This window comes from Peromyscus eremicus, chromosome 15 (genome assembly GCF_949786415.1).
Source record: "Peromyscus eremicus chromosome 15, PerEre_H2_v1, whole genome shotgun sequence".
In the NCBI taxonomy this organism is placed as follows: Eukaryota; Metazoa; Chordata; class Mammalia; order Rodentia; family Cricetidae; genus Peromyscus; species Peromyscus eremicus.
This window is the reverse complement of record NC_081431.1, coordinates 3,673,929-3,691,714: the sequence shown is the minus strand read 5'-3', so window position 1 is coordinate 3,691,714 and position 17,786 is coordinate 3,673,929. Positions and strand designations below refer to the sequence as shown.

Here is a 17,786-nt window from a genome sequence, read left to right as displayed (position 1 = left end):
CACAGCATAAAGCTCTCAGCTCCAGCTCCAGCGCCATGTCTGTCTGCTCTCTGCTATGATCATGGACTAACTCTCTGAAACTGTGAGCAAGCCCCCAATTAAATGCTTTGTTTTGTAAGAGTTGCCTTGGTCATGGTATCTCTTCACAGCAATAGAACAGTGACTAAGACATTCTTCTAGTGTGCATTTCCAATCTAATATCCAGAGTGATCTTTTTGAAATCTAGATCATATCAACTTGTACCTGAGCTCATGTGATGTCCCATCTAAAACATGGAAGTTGTACAGTGCTTGACCTGCTTCTTCCCTCAGACCTCATCGCCTAATGCTTCTTCTCCCACTCCTTGGCTATTTGAGCTTCTTGCTGTTACTATACATGCCAGACATGTTGGAATCTCAGGCCTTTCTGCAGGCTGCTTCCTCTTACAGAGTCTCCCAGAAATCTGCATGATGAATTTACTTCCTTCAAGTCTACCCCAAATTTAAAACTGTAGCTGCCTTGCAGCCAGTATGCATAACAGTGGATTTGGAATGATTCTTTAATTGTACTTCTTATATTTTAGAATTATAAATACCAAAATTAAATTCTGAAAACCATACAATAAGTGAAAAATTATATACCCTATTTCATAAATTATGATGCATATTTTTTCATATTAACATCTCTAAAACTGAACAGCATCCTGAAAGCCAACATAATAAAACATTGTTTATAGTTTGATTGGCAGGCAGCACAAGGAGCACCACACAGATGCCATTCAGCAGAGAGGCTCTTACTTGTAATTGAATTACTAAGGTTCTTTTTACAATATGCATATATCCTTTCATTTAAAACTACTAATTGAAAAAAGAATCTACCCACAAAATTAGGAATTTGGGTTTAATGATTATTTGATAATTGCAGCAAAAGTTCTTTGATTATTGTAAAAAATTAGTAAGTTCATTTTTAGATGCATATCATTTAGTAAATGCTAAATAGACCTTTTTGAATGAAGGATATTGACATATATCGATATTGACATATCGAATTATATAGTCTGTATTTTCATGTTATGGTGTTTTCTTCTGTAATTTAAAAGTGAGCTTACATTTTTATGACAACACTCTGAGATAAGTGTCCGACTAGAATTAACATGGTAAGAGTCAGCCATTCTAGCTGAGTGTGGTGGAGCATGCTTTTAATCTCAGCAGTTGGGAGGCAGAGGCAGATGGATCTCTGAGTTCAAAGCCAGCCTGGTCTACAGGGTGAATTCCAGAACAGCAGGGCTACACAGAGAAACCTTGTCTCAAAAAAAAAAAAAAAAAAAAAAAAAAAAAGAAGCAGAACTAATAGAATACATAAAAGTATATAAAGAAATTGGCTCAATTGATTATGGATGCTAAGAAGGCCCAGAGTCTTGTGGGCTACAAGCTAGAGACCCAGAAAAGCCAGTAGAGTAGTTCCAGCCCAAATCCAAATCCAAAGGCTGACCATAGAAGCCGTAATCCAAGCCTGAAAGCCTTACACCATGGGCCAGATAGTGTAAGCAAGCCTTGTTGCCCATATGAAGGCATGAGAACCAGTTGTGTAGTCCTGATCTGAGTCTAAAACTTGAAGAAACTCAGAAATTAACCACACATAGTAAAGAACCACAGTTACAGCCAGTAAAGCTAATTCACTGCAGTATTAATATGCACCTCTAGACATCATATACTTTATAGAAGATTATAGTTTGTTTAGTGACTAGGTGTAAACAGTGGAAATGAACTGTGTCTTCCACTTGTCTCTCTGGGGGTTTCCAGGTGTCTTCATTAGGGTCTCTATGCCATGAAGAGACACTATGACCACAGCAACTCTTATAAAGAAAACATTTAATTGGGATTCACTTACAGTTTCAGAGGTTCAGTCCATTATCATCATGGTGGGGAGCATGGTGAGCAGGCAGACTAGGTGCTGGCTATATCTTGTAGGCAACAGGAAGTTGACTGAGACACTGGGCAGTATCCTGAGCATAGGAAACCTTAAAACCCACCTGCACAGTGACACATTTCCTCTAACAAGGCCATATCCACTCCAACAAAGCTATACCTCCTAATAGTGCCACTCCCTATGAGCTTATGGGAACCAAATACATTCAAACTACCACATCAGGTGTTTTCCACATGAAGGAGGGGTGAGATACATTGTCTCACTATGTGGCCCTGACTGGGCTAGAACTTGCTTTGTAAACTGGCTGGCCTTGAACTCACAGATATCCAACTGTCTCTGCACCCTGAATGTAATTGGGATTAAAGGCTTGCACCACCATGCCAGGCTTTTCCACTTTTAAGTCCCTTTAAAGTCTAACAAAGTGTTATTGCTATTCAGTTTTTTTCTTTGTGCTTTGAGGCAGGGTCTTGGTATGTAACCCTGGCTAGACTGGAACTCACTTTGTAGACCAGGCTAGCCTCTAACTCACAGAGACCCATCTGCTTCTAGCTCCCTAGTGCTGTAGTTAAAGGTGTGCATCACCATACCTGGCAGTATTCAAAATTTTTGTTGTTAGCACCTATTAATTATACATAATAATGGGTTTCATTGTGATGTTTTCATGTACATGTATCTTTTGATCATATTCTCCTTCCAATACCTTCTCTTGTTCTCTCACTCCCACTGATCCTGCTTCCTCTTCCCGACCATCACCTCTTCTACTTTCATGTCTTTATTTTTATTTTCATTTCATTTTGTATGTGTTTGAGTTACAGGAGCATAGAGTAAAGGTGTGTATATAGGAGCGTGGGCACTGAAGAGAATGTCTGTCCTTTCCCATCAACCATTAACTGTGTATAAATTCTCAAGAAGAGGGGGACCTTATGAGCTTAATTTAGTTTTATAGAAGATAGTATGCCTGAAATATAAAAAGTCTTAGGGCTTATGTTTTAGTTGATTATTGGTTGAGCATAGCTGTCATTGATAATCATTGTTTAATCTGAGCCAGCATGGACACAGGACCTATAATCTTAGCACTTGGGAGATAGAGGCCGAAGGACCAGGAATTCAAGACTAGTCTGAGCTACATAGTCAGTTCCAGGCCAGCCTGTGCTACCAAGTGAGAGCTTGTCTTAAAAAAAAAAAAAAAAGCAAACAACTATTGTGAGATACTATCTCAAAACATGGAGATTTATTTGTTTTATGTATATGAGTATTTTGACTGCATGTATGTATGTGTACCATGTGTGTGCCTGGAACGTATAGAAGTCAGAAAAGGGTGTTCTAGAACTGGAGTTATGGATGATTGTGAGCCACCATGTGCTACTCAGGTCTTTTGTCTAAATTTTTATTTACCTTACTCTTAAATAATTGAGGAAAGACTAAAATCTATATCAGAAGAGATAGCTGTCTATATGTAGCACTCATCAAGTTTTTCACTGACGTATTATTGTCAGTTCAACTCAGCAGACCTATTTTTTGACACTGTACTGTATTCTATGTTACAGCACAGTTTGAAAAATGGAAAAGACATAAATAGGCTGTAAACCAATAAGTGTGATCATAGACTGTATAAAGGAGAAGAGGAAATGGTATAAGATGGCCAGGTCCTTATTCTCAAGGGAAGCAGAGTAATCTAGAAATGACAGTTTTCACACACTTACAAATAATACCTAAATGACAGTGAAAGAAACAGTTGGGAGAGACTGTGTCTGAAAGCAGGGTCTGGGGAGGGAAGGGATTGTCGTTGTCTGCCTTACAATTGCTTTAACTTTTGAAAACTAAGCATGTGGTACTTAGAACTTTTTTAAAATTCTGAGTCTTGTTCTTCTAGACAGTCCTCAAGTGGTGGTTCTTTCATGTCCTTTACCATGAGCAAATGTTCATTCCTCGTTTAAACTCAGCCAACATTCTTCAAAGTAAAATGCTTACATATTTGGCTGGCTTGCTTTTTTCATTCCTCTGCTAGATAATCAGCTTCATAAAGTTAGGAGAGACTGTTTATCTCAGAGCCTCTCTCCCTGATTAGTTTCTTCCATGTAGTTGGCATAACTGAATGAGGAGTGAATTATGTGGTTTGTTGGCTCACATTTTATAGTCTTCATGGCTTAAAAATTCAAATATACTAACTCGGATGTAGAGAGTGCCATCTGTTAAGCAAAACATTGTTCTAGGTCTTATTTGTTTGTTTTTAATTGCAGAGTTTTTCTTATTTATTTTTTATTTTATGTGCATTGGTATTTTGCCATGGGTGTCGGGTCCCCTAGAACTGGAGTTACAGACAGCTGTGAGCTGTCATGTGGATGCTGGGAATTGAACACAGGTCCTCTGGAAGAGCAGTCAGTGCTCTTAACCTCTGAGCCATCTCTCCAGCCTCGTTCTATGTCTATTTTTAAAGTGTAATTTGTAAGTGCTCTAAGATAGAATGAATGAATTCCTGACAGAACAGTGTGATTGATGGGTTATCTGTGCACTTTAAATGGGTAGCAACATGGAGGGTAGTGTGAGGACTGAGCCTTGATCTCACCTCTGCCCAGAGCTGCCTGGACAGTCACTTGACTAAAACACAGCCAGGAGGGCAGACCAAATGCCCACTCTCAAGAGCAATCTACTTCTTTATTGTGGTTGTTAGGTTACCACAGGATTAAAATATTAAAATGAGTAATCCTCTAATACGGCAAGGGATCACATGCACGGAGTACCAGTTCTCTTGAGCCAAATAAGGTGAGTTCTTAGACCTATGAGATAGAAGCCTTTACAGTTAAAAGTTAGGCCAAATATTTATGTCTCTAGGTAATGAAAAACCTGGTTCAAACAGAATTCTCTTCTAATAATCGGGGAATCGGCTCACATAACTGACATCCAAATAGATCAAGCTTTGTGATCCAGTTAACCTCACAGCTCAGGCTTCCTGTGCCAGTGCTGCCCTTCTTCACGTATTGGTCTCATCCTTACCAGCTGGCCCAGAGATCCAAGAGCTTGGACTATGAACGATAACAGGTGACAAAGTAGGTTAATTTTTCCAAGAAGCTCTCTGAAGCTTCTCCTTACTGTAGCTCTCATTTCCATCTTCTCAGTCCTGCTCTGAGCCCACTGTGCCCGAGAGAGCAGCGTGGAGGCAGGCTCCTGAGGCTTCGTGACAGGGGTGCTGGGACTGGGTGGCTGGACGGCAGCACGTTTGCAGCCTTTGCTTTGAGTGGCTTTTTATTTTTTCCCTAGAGAATCCTTTTCTATTATACAAAATTTTGAGGGCAAACAAGGTAGAAATAGTATTTTTTAGAGATCAAAAAGTAATGTAAATATTTAGATGCTATTGCAAGATAGAAGTAAACATTTTAAAAAGTAGTACTAATGCTGCAGAATCGTTTCAAGAAGTATTACATCATCTGAAAGCTAAACCTCAGAAATGTATAGCACCCTTCACTTAAAGGTAAAACCTGATTTTTCAGTTTTAATTTTTGGTTTTAAGGCATACCTTAGTACCAAGATAAAGTAAATGGGCATTGTAAGGGCATTTAAATGGGAGAAAGGAGACAGAAACAAATAACTGAATTTCCTGTGCCCAGACCCGTGCTGGCAAGAATCACGGGCTTTATTTTGCTTGGAGTCTGCCCCATTCACACAGAGGTGTGGTGGGGTTTGTATTCAAGCTGTGGCTCCCACTCTGCCATTCTCCTTTAAGGATTCCTCACTGTGCTGCAGTTAACCATGTCTTCTAGTTATTCAGCTAACAACACACTTCTGTGTAGGTTCACCCTCTGTATGATGTTAGCTGAGAACTGTTCTCGGGTGAAAAGCTGTAAAGGAAAAGCATCCCGTGCTCCTGGAGGGGAGCTCCTGCTGTTAGTCCCTCCTCAGTGCCATCTACTAACTACGTTTTGTACAGAATTGATCACTATGAACCACTCTGCCTTTATAAAAAGTCAGTATTAAAGCCACAGGGAAGTTCATGGCTAAGTCTTGAACTTAAGTATACTTTTCTCTGAAGCATGCTCTGTTCCCTTCTCCAGCCTTTTACTTTTATGGTAGTAAAATGCTACTACAGTGATTGCAATGCAAAAACCAGAATCATAGACTATCACTCAATTATGATTGTCATTATTTTGAATATTGTGCTAAGATGAATGTTAAATAAAAGCACAAAATTGCTAAACGCTAAGAGGACTCATGGATGGATCCCCAGGAACTACTGTGGCTAGTTGGGAAGCACCACTGACCACACCACACTAAATGGTAGTCTTCTGCTTTGTTTATAGAGTCCCTGCAGCCTGCACTGATCTGGACCTCACTGTGTTACCCAGGCTGCCTCAGTTTCTGGAGTGCTGGGATTACAGGCATGAGCCACCACGCTTAGCTAACTGAGAGCCTTCTGGGTTGCTCTACTTTAAAAATCTCTTTGGTCAGCCGGGCAGTGGTGGCACACGCCTTTAATCCCAGCACTCAGGAGGCACAGGCAGGTGGATCTCTGTGAGTTCAAGGCCAGGCTAGTCCACAGAGCTAGTTCCAGGACAGCCAGGACTACACAGAGAAACCCTGTCTCGAAAGACTGAACAGACATACAAAAATCATTTTGATCAGGTGAAAGAGGATATAGCTCAGGAGTAGAGTGATGACCTAGCACGTTGAAGGCCTTGGGTTTGATCCCCAGTATCATTGAAAGTGAGGAGGCTGGAGAGATGGCTCATTAGTTAAGAACACTTGTTCTTGCAGGTTTGATATCCAGCACTCACATGATAGCTCACAACTGTCCATAATTCCAATTCCAGGGCACCCAGTGCCCTCTGCTGACCTCCCCAGGCACCAGGCATTCACATGATGCACAGACATGTGAACGAAACACTCATACACATAAAATAAAATAAATAACTCATTTTTAAAATTTCTCTGTTTATAAAGCCAGTATTGATATACTTAGTGAAAAGCCATCAGTTTTGGTAGATTTTATCTGGTTCTCACTTTCTCGTGAAGCAACATTGCTAAGGTACATTGTTTGCCTAGCATTTAAATCTTTTTGTGTGTATGTGACTCATTAATAAAGCTAAGTTAGGTTCTGAGTGGTTTTCATTTCTGAATTAAAGTAGTTCTTTTTTTTTTTTTTCTAAATCTTAATAGGATTTTTCCAATTAAAGATGTGCCCTTGGAGACTGATGACCTCACCAGTTGGCTCTATCAACGGTTTATTGAAAAGGAGGACCTCTTGTCACATTTTTACAAAACAGGTACACAGTATCCTCCTTATACACATTTCTGAAATTACCAAAGATGCTAAACATGTGCTTTAGAGGACAAACATTTCCCAATTATTTATTTTTGTCTTCAAAATATTTAATTTTATTTCTAATTATATGTAGGTGTGTGTGTGTGTGTGTGTGTGTGTGTGTGTGTGTGTGTGTGTGTCTGCATGTGGTTATATGCACACGAATACAGGTGCCGGAGGAGGCCAGAGGCTTCAGAATCCCTGGAGCTGGAGCTACAGATGATGTGAGCCACGTGATGTGGGTGCTAGGAACCAAACTCAGGTCCTCTGAGTAGCATCAGAAGCTCTTAACCTCTGGGCTGTCTGTTCAGATCCTTTTCAGTTGTTTAGATTAGAAATCAAAGTCATTCTGTATGTAAGAATTTCAACTTAGAATTTATGGAAAGAAAATTTGTGTTGATGTATTTAGGTTCTTACTTCATCAGCCCTGGCACAGAATGGAGTGATAAGCATGTCACACAGGGATTGACTCAAGGACACAGGAATGCGGACAACTTCAGGCAAACCTGTAGTTATTGGAGGTTATAGGGAGGCTAAATAACAGTCCTGTTCTGACATTATAGTCATTGGAGGTCATGTGAACTGCATTTCTACTTGCTTTTCCCTCCCTTCCATGGAGATACTCATCCTGCTGCATGGTTTTAGCTCATGGTCACTTGGCCTCGTTGCTTCGGGCCTGTGTCAAAGCAGAAAGCGGTTGTAGCAAACATCCTTCTCTCAACAGGAAGCAGAAGAGTCAGGATTCCTTTTTTTTTTTTTTACAAGAAAGGATATAGTTTACTATTTTCAGGGTTCAAAGTTGTTATTTCTCCTTGGGAGGGAAAGGAATCTATTCTTACCTCTTTTATATTAAGAACTACAGTGAAGCTGGTCCTGGTAGCCCAGGCCTGGGAGATTGAGGCAGGAGTATCCCAAGTTCAAAGCCTTCTTCGTTAACTTTCTGAGATTTTGTCTCTAAATAAAAATTAAAACTCAGGCTGGAAGTGTGGCTCAGTGGTAGAGTACTTGCCCAGTATGTGTGAGGCTCTAAATTGAGTCCCAAGCACCAAAACACAAAACAAACAATATAAAGAGAAAAACAGGAGAGAAGGAAGAAGGAAGGAAGTTGGAAAGAAAATTAACATTGGTTGGCACAACCAACATGCTTTCACAAGTTGCTGTGTTACAGGCTGAAACAACAGGACAGGTGGGGCAGGGTTAATTCAAGGCTGAGCAGGCAGCTCAGGTGATCAGAGAATAGACCATACTCCCACCCCTTAGTCTCTTGCCTTCTGATAGTGCCTAAGTTGTAGCAACAATGGTGAGCCTCTTGAAAAAGGCCACCTGCATACCAGACCTAGAGACTGGGAAATGCCCCTGTGAATTGCTTGTGAGCAGCAAATCCCTTTATGAGCCAGCTTATCCTGGGGATTATCAGCAAGGACAAAGACTGGAATGCAAGAGTGGTAGATGATCTCCATAACACTGAACCAAAGCCATCTAGCTTTCCTTTCCAGAAAAAAAAAATTTAGATATGTTTTCTTTGTATTCTCTTTCTTGTTATGAAGATATATTTTGTAAACCTTACTGTATTTTGAGAATATCAGTGTTATGTAACCACTTTCATGGCAAAAAAAAAAATGCTATTTCAGAAATTATTAGATGTCAATTTCACAGATACTGTATCTGACCACTGGAGAAATGTAACTGTCCAGTGGGGAGCAGGCAACCTGAATGCCTGTTCTCACAGATTGACTCCAGTGGAGATGGACAGTGGGCAAACCCAGAGAAGGAAAGCAGATAGACAATTGCAGACTGGAAGAGGGAACAGAGGCCAGAGGGTGGCATTGTTTCTGATCTGGGGTGGATGCTGATGACTGAGTCATTCACCCAGTGGGTAGAAGAGTGCTTGGCAAAGGCTAGGTAGCTTAAAAATTATGTGTCAGAAGAAATCTCTGCAAAGTAGGGCAATTCACAGAAAAACCTAACGGTGGGTGAGCACTCAGCTTTATTTCAGGAGACCTGTTCTGCAGGGAAATGCATCACTTTCTGTCTTGTCTTCTAGGGGCCTTTCCTCCTCTCCAGGGCCAGAAGGAAGCTGTTTCCAGGGAGATGACCCTCAGCAACATGTGGATATTCCTCATTCAGTCCTTCGCGTTTTTGTCAGGCTACCTGTGGTACCACATCATTCAGTATTTTTACCATTGCCTATTTTAGGAACTGACTTGGACTTACCACATAGGAGTTCAGACTTCATACATGTGCATTATTTTACATGTGCAAATCTAAATATATAAATCAAAATATATAAAAAGCAAAGGAAATTCAAATGGATGGATTAATGTTTATCCCCCTTTGGGATATTTTAAAACTCTACTACAATGAGGATCAGTAATACAATGATGTGCTAATATATTTTAAGAACTTTTCGTGTTTTAAAGAGATACACTCTACCATATGTTTATGCAAGCATCACACTGGGAGAAGAGGAAATCATAAAATCATCCTAGAAGACTCCAAAAGAAACTGTTGCCACCAGATGCCCTTGGTCATGCCCCTGTTCAGAAGCTGTGCTCCTCTTTATTAAGGCAGAGCTTCACAACATTAATGTGTCCACCCATCATGCTGAGGTACTGGTAGCCTGGAGAGCTGGTGGGTAAGTCCTGAGGACTGGTCTGCTTATCTAGCAAGCTGCAGTCCTCAACCCTGGCTGAGGTACAGCGTTGGCATTCTGTGGGGAGCAGTGTCCACTGTACACCTGATCACTGTGTCCCCAGAAAGGCTAGCTCAGCCCAGCACCGTGTTTACATGTGCTAGTGTTTCCCTTCTGTTGGGAGAGGGGAGCACCCACTTTCTCTTTTTGTATAGAAGGCACATCATAGAATGAATATTGTATTTTACAAAATGCACTTTTATCAGATGCAAATATAGCGAAGGATAGTAACCCAGCCTGACACAAAGGGAAGCCTCACCTGTGAGCAGGCTCCCAGGAGGCTTTCCTGTCTGCGTGCTTGCCCATGATACGCTCCAGCACCATCTTCATTGGTCACCTCCCTGACCTCATTCCCCTGTTGGTAGCTGGATTCCCCCCACCCCCAATTTTGACATAGTAGCACCAAATGTATTTGGGGGCAGTTAAAGCAAATTAACGTAAAACATTTAAATGACCAGTTTAAGGGAAATAGACTAGCTTATTAGGAAATAAAAGGTAGAACCAGACATTGGCTTGCAGTATTGACAGGGCCTCCTGTGGCCCCCAGAGTCTGTGCAGACATCAGTGTGTTCTGTCAATAGCGTCAAGCAGCTGCCCCTCTCAGGGCGGCAGGACCAGGGCACAGCAGCTCAGTGCACTTCCCAGTCTCTTCCAGCTGTCCTTGAAGAGGGCAGAGTCCAGAAGAAGTTTTAAATTTGTCATTGTGTTCATGTGGTTTACCTCCTAGGAGAACTGAACTTTGCAAAAAGTGCAGGTACTGCATCAGTACTGAGACAGAGGGTTTGTTCAGGGTGGTGAAGTTCCTAAGCTTGCAAGTCAGCAGTATTCTGTGGCATGAACACTGTAGACTCCCCCATTGTGACTAACAACTTAAGGAACAATTCTGAGAAATAGGCTGTAAAACAAAAATAAAGACTACTGTTGTCTGTTCTCAAATAAACCAAAAGGAAAAAAGAAAGCGGAAAAGATGCGAATATTCCCCAGTTGTATAGGAAAGGCTGACCAACACCAAATAAAAGCCCATAGCAGCTTCATCTTTAGCAAACCCAGAGCACGTGTGGAGGAGAATGACGTGTTCCTGACATACCTCACTGGTACCACACCACCACTGTTACAGTGCAGGAGACAGTGGGTTTGGTTGTTATAAAGCATTTCCCTCTGATTTTCAGTGACAGTGAAGAGGTAAAGAAAGCAGCCCTAATCTGGAAATGATGGGCAGCCAGAGAGAAGCTACTCAGTGCCTCTAGTTGGGGCCCAGGGACGAGTGTTCATTTGCAGGATGAATTGAGTTGAGACATTAGTTGGCCATCTGGGGGAGAAGTTGTTCACTGTCAAGTATAGCATGCAGTCCTAGCTAGCAGACCATTTCCTCATTGCAAAGCAAGCCACAGACCATGGTGGCCAGTTCCTGTATGGGTCTGTATATCCATACGTGCAGACAGAAGTGTGGCTCTGGCCCACTGCTACCACTACTATGCTCCGAAAGGAACGTGATCATTGAGTATAATGTACATGTTAAACCCACTCCCCTAAGACACGTTACTTTCCAATGCAGTTTCATTTCCACAGTCTCTAGAGTGACAAGTAACTATAGATTTGTGAGCTAACTTTTGATAAATAGACATGAGCTGTAAATAGATATGTATTTGATTTGTCCTACACCTCTTCGGTTCTTTCAACATGTCTTCTGTGTGCAAAACATGTTTGAGAGTATTGATAGTGCTTCCTTATCAGTAACTGGAGTCCACCTGCGTGTACTGGGGAATGTGAAGAGAGAATAGCTGTTCTTAGGGTAGTCTGGGGAAGCAGTATGCCACTGAAGAGAACTGAATAAAATTCCCCATTTGTACTTAGTGTGTAAAGAAAGAAAGCTAATGTCTTAAGTCAGGGGAAAGTGAGTAAAGCCACTCCAGTTTACAGAGGCATCCTTTATGGTTGCAGCTCTTTGCCCTCAGCTGGACTGCCTGACTTCCTGCAGACGGGCTGGGCAATTCACAGGCAAGACCAAGCAGCAGCTCACCTCACCCAGTTCAGAAATACACATATGACAGAAAAGCCTGTAAGCAGTGGGAGCAAAGAAAAACCAGAATGGAATGAAGCTTGAATGGATAAACAAGTTAGATGAGAATTTAATAAAGTATGAAAATGGTTATCTGTGGGTTCCGATCTGTCATGTGTTAGTTTTTAATATTACAACTCATAAATTCCTACAGCAAAAAACTAGGGATGCTGATTAAGTAGTCAATTATAGGGTAGTTAATCCAGTATTAAGTCATAGGAAGCCGAAAATTAAATTCTATGTAGGAATTTCAGACAACCAGCACAGACAAAGCACTGAAGCCAGCATAGCCCGTGGGCTGGAAAGGCATCCCTGAACAAGACAGGGTTGGCACAACTGAAATTGTTCCAGAGATGGAGTCTTAAGTCACCCATTGTGGCCCTCAGATGTGATCCTAATGTTGCTATCTGGATCAATGTTGGGAATGCCGCTTCATTCATGGTCATGTGTGTGGCTCCCTTCTCATTAATTTGTCTTAGTGACGTGTTTTGACAATCGGTAAAGACTCTTACCAACTTGGTCCTGGTTATAGTCACAGAAAGTAGTCTTTGATCATAGGTGGTCTTCTGTATCCCGTTTGTTTTGTTTGCACTACTGAACAGGGGAGTTAACTGATGCTTTTGTTTCATCCTTTTTCTTTGAAGTCACTGCACAATAGTGAACACAGGATTTCGCTCCAGAGTTATCATTACAAAAAGTGTATTCAGCTCTGGTCCACAAAGGATGGATGATAATGGTGTCTTCTGTGGGATTTTTGCCCTGCAAGTGCCCTGAGCCTTCTGTCTACAGACAGGAGAGTCAAAGGTTCTCTGGGTCACAGGTGTGCTAGTTCATGTCAGGATGGGTAGAGACTAATGTGTTTGGGACCAAAACCACCTAAGTTGGAAGTTTCTGGATCACAAAGGAGCCTGGCATACTCTGCAGCAGTCACTGGTTGGTGCTGTCTGGTGGTCATTTTGCACCAGCCCTCAGTAATTACAAAGTGGGCTCTGAGAACATGCTGCAGGCTCTTAACTGTTGGGGGAGAATGGCCATAGTCATGTGAAAGATACAATCTGGCGCTTTTTGCAGAAATTCCATCTGAGGATTTTTACATTTAATATTTTTTTAAAACAGTCTAAAGAGCAAAAAATTTTATGTGTATTATAGTTGCAAAGTATGCAAACTCTTTGAATGATTTTATTTTTATTGTGTAAAACTGTTGAACACAACTGTGGTGCACAAATTCTTTACATGTAAGGAGTCTATGCATTTTACAGTAACATCTTATGATTGGGTAATGAGACAGTTATACATTCAACTGCCATTGTTTTTATTAAGTGCTTTCATTTTCTTTACAATTATCACAACGCTGTATTTATTTTCTACAGGTGGATTTTTGTTTTCATGATGCTGTAATGTTTACTTGAGCTTGCTGAGCTTTCCTTGTGATCCTCACGTTACAGTGTGTGTTTTAAGAATGACTGTGAAGGCCATGGCAACCGTAATTCACTTTTGTAAAGGGCTGGTCACATGTAGATCTGGTTTCTGAATGCATTGGGATGATTTTACCAGATCACCTTTTCAGAAATTTAGATATTGTGAAAACCAAAAGAAGAAGCATTTTCTCAGCAAAAATTAATAGCTGGTTCTATTTTTTTTTAATGTAGAGAAAATAAAGTTGACTTTTTTTCCCAAAACAATGCTTTTAATTCTTAATAGTGGGGGTGGGTATCTGTGCTATCCTGGAGCTCCTCAACACTGACTGCTGCAGCATGTCCCTGGAGCTCAGCATTCAGTGGCCAGTGAGAAAACTACCCTGTCCCTTACGAGACTTAAAAGATTTGCCCTTCCCCCAGTCTGCTCATTTGGTGTGTGCTGGTAAATGTTTAGCAGTCCTCTTTCTTGGAAAAAATGATGTATGTAAGTGCACATACATGTGTAATAAATGTTTCTGTTAACAGGTATTTAATGCAGTTAGCAAATAATAAAATATAAATAATTGATTTTTACAATATAATTGTCATTGCTGAACCCTCAGAACCAACCTGTGACTGAATATCAACCTTGATTTGACTGATGGCATTATGTTCTGATATACTAACCATCTCCACATAAACTGTCATCAGTCTAGTGTACGACTTACTACTAGATGCTTACTGTGAACAGAACCTCCTTTTAGCTTCAGCATTAATTAGGAGTTTAGATAATTTATTTTTAATTATATTAAAACCCTAAAATTAAATGATCAGAAGCCAGGTGGTGTTGATGCATGCTTTTAATGCCAGCACTCAGGAGGTAGAAGCAGGCGGATCTCTGAGTTCGAGGCCAGCCTGGTCAACAGTGTGAGTTCCCAGGATAGCCAGGGCTACACAGAGAAACCCTGTTTGAAAAAAACCAAAAACAAATGATCAGCTCTTGGAGGCAAGTCAGAGCTACCTTTATCACACCACTTTCCTCTTTTTGTGTTTTGATATGATTTAATTATTAGCATTGAATAAAGTTCTCAGAATTGATTTACTCACTAGTCCAAGAAAAATCCTGTCATTGACCCTTGCAGCTTTTAAAGTGTGGGAAAAGCACTGAAATCGATATGACCAAGTAAGCTTTCGATTGTGGGGAGTCTGATAATAGCAAGCTTTTCAGGAAGCACAGTGGCCAGCACACTTCATTTCTCAGAGCTGAGTAAATGTGGTACGCCTATCACTAAGATTTTGTTTTTAACATTAAAAACATTGATGGTTTAGTTACTTATTTGTAAAATGTGTTTACCCCATTGAAAACTTTTAATGTATTAAAATATCTCGCACAGTCCTACCAAATGAGTTAAATAGTTAGAGTTCAGTCTACCTCTTTTTTTTTCTGGCTGGATTTAGGCTGCTGGTTGGTTGAGGCTGCAGTTTTATTTCCCCTCTGAAGCACTTTGTGTGGAAGACAACAGATTGGGGGCTGAGGCCTGAAAGCAGATTTGAGGCTCTTCGAGATCTGTTGCTGACCAGCCCTATTCCCCATGAGTTGGGGGAAAGCCATTGTTTTTAATTCCCACTTAATATGAAAATGTTTGTTTTAAAAAATGTTTCTTGCTGGTGAAAAATGTATTTTTAAAAGGAAAAACCAAATCCTCTTTTGGTCTGAGGAGTCAGCTGTATGAGCAGTTGTGACCGTATCATAACATGCTGATGTCATAGAAATCAATAAATTTTTACCTCTCAGGAGTCGGGTGACCTTATTCTTGACTCTTAAAGGCTGGAGAACAGACTAGAGATGCCCACGGTTCAGGATGCGCAGAAGCAGACACACAGATGCAACACGGGGTGGGGAGGGGCTAGCTGACCACCAGAGCTGAGACGGCCCCTCTCATAGTCAGAAGAATACTCCTCAATGGGTATGAGTAAGCCAGTGTCCAAAGAAGAAACTGAAACACTTGTTTTCTCTTGGTAACCAAGGAGCATCCTTGGTTCCCACACCCCGGAGATGCACTATGGGGTAGAGATAGGCACTTGTTTGGCTAAAGCAGGGGAATTACTTATTTTTTATGTGTATGGGTGTTTTTGGCCTGTGTGTATGACTGTGTGCCATGTTCGTGCTTGGTGGCCCCTGAGGCCAGAGGAAGCATCTGGTCCCCTGGGACTGGAGATACAGACAATTTTAAGTTGCCGTATGGGTGCTGGGAATTGAACCTCGGTCCTTTGGAAGAGAAGCAATCACTCTTACCACTGAGCATTTCTCCAGCCTTACTTGATGTTAGTGAGAAAATGTGAAACTGAGTAAGAGACCCTAAAGATACCAGTTACTGGTTTAATGTTTCTCTATTTCACTTTGGGCCCAAAAACTACCAAGGCTTATCTGCAATTTTCTATCAGTTGATATTGTATTGGGACCAGTTAGTGGTCGGTTGGGGGTAAATGAAATAGGTACTCAAAAGGGGAGTGATCAGAAGAACTGGGGTGCTGAGAAGAGGAACCCAAGATATTGAGTTATAAAGGGAAGGCCAGGTGCGGCTGTCCACAGCAGGTGTGCATACTCCAGATGCACAAAGGGAAGGCCAGGTGCGGCTGTCCACAGCAGGTGTGCATACTCCAGATGCACAGACACTGCAATGAAGGTTAGTACTAGAAAGTCAACTTTCATCACCTGTGTCCTAAAAACTGCCTGCCATTCATATATACCTACCTCTCCCATTTCAGGTGACTCTCCCCTGAACAGGAGAAAGGCAAACCTAAGTCATTAGGAATCTCTGTTAGGAGGCCCAACAAAGGAACAGTTCACAATGCTGATGACTCAAGCCCTTCCTATTACCAAGGCACCTAAATCCACAAGAAAGCTTTTTTGTCTACCCTGGTATGTACATAGTCCAGTAAAGACAAAGGGTGGCACCAGTATTTGGGCCTGTCTTGGATATCTTGGATTCTGATGTGGGACAATGGGTTTCCAAAAATGCAAATAGAAGCCAATAAGACTTCGTAAAAGGGCTGGAGAGGTGGCTCAGAGTTTAAGAGCACTGGCTGCTCTTCCAGAGGTCTTGAGTTCAATTCCCAGCATTACATGGTGGCTCACAGACATCTATAATGAGATCTGGTGCTCTCTTTTGGTGTGCAGGCAAACATGCAAGCAGAATACTGTACACATAATAAATAAATAAATAAATAAATAAATAAATAAATAAATAAATAAATCTTTTTAAAAAAAAAAAAAAAAGACTGTAGAATACAGCCCAGGAGCAGAGTCACTTTCACAACTATATTTGGTTAAATTATAAGTTCAGGATGAGAGAGTCTAAAAATCTACCTTCCCATACTGAACTTGTGCCAGGAAGAGGAATCAGAAGTCATCTTTGAAGATCAGCTATAGAATATACCATTCCTCAGATATTTAAATAAAGAATATTAGTTAGGTCTAGAACAGTTCTCACGCTTGGCAAATTTGCCAGCAGTATCAGTTGGAAATGCTTTGAGTTCACAAATATTTAAAGGAGGGTTAAATCTGTCATACTGTCATTCATTTGTATAAGTCATGTTCATCAAATGAATGAACACCTAGCAAAAAAAGTTTTGGCTCATGCCTAGAATGCACAAGGTCCTGGGTTCAATCCTCAGAACCACAGAAGTAAAAAGATTGTTTTTGCCAAACATTGTGGGGCATACTGTAATCCTAGCAACTCAGGGGGTGGCTGAAGCTAGATGATGGAAAGTTCAAGGCTAGACTGGACTACCTACTGGTGAGTTGGAGACCAGCCTTGGCCAGAGTAAGACTCACTCTCAAAAGAGAGATCTGGTTGGACAGCAGTCTACATGGTTTGTGGCAATGACCAGCACACAGCTCATTGGCCTTTAAGGTCCAAAGTTAGTGGGAACTTTGGCATTTCCTTCTTTGGGGATGGTGGGTTTCCTTGTGCAATTTCAACCTGTTGCCAATAGAGTCGGACAGCTGCTTAGAGAATTGAGGACCTAAATCGGTCCCCAAATCGGACGGTGGCTTCTGTGGGTGTCTCTGGTTTTCGTAAATAAAAAATATCAGAAATGGAGAAATGGCTCAGCAGTTAAGAGCACTCACTGACATTATTTTAATTAGTCTCTTTTATACAGAGTGCTGAGGATTAAGTATACCTGTTGAAAGGCTGGTGGATTGCAAAGTTCTACCATTTCATTTTCCTCAATTTTGAAGTAAACATGAGAGCCCCAAACTCTAAAGGATGATTTCTTAGAATGTCCCCCTGAGCTCTGGCAGAGACACCATTAACCACTGAAAAAAGTTTCAAGTCTATGGCTTTATCTTTTTCCATGTGGAGGTGATGTGTTTTGCTCTGTTCAATGGGAGAGGGAGAGAATGTCTTCATTCCACACTGGAGGGAA

General features: G+C 41.1%; 1 protein-coding gene across 2 annotated transcripts in view; it reads left to right on the top strand.

Annotated features, from left to right (window-relative positions):
• The window catches only part of Lpgat1 (lysophosphatidylglycerol acyltransferase 1), a 51,858-nt gene extending 42,260 nt beyond the window's left edge, over positions 1 to 9,598 (top strand). For both annotated transcript variants that reach the window (XM_059281090.1, XM_059281091.1), the window contains exons 7-8: positions 7,060 to 7,166; positions 9,249 to 9,598. In XM_059281090.1, coding sequence (XP_059137073.1) covers positions 7,060 to 7,166; positions 9,249 to 9,400 — 259 coding nt within the window. In that variant the 3' untranslated portion in view covers positions 9,401 to 9,598. The remainder of the gene's footprint in view (positions 1 to 7,059; positions 7,167 to 9,248) is intronic.
• Positions 9,599 to 17,786: the final 8,188 nt, after the last annotated feature.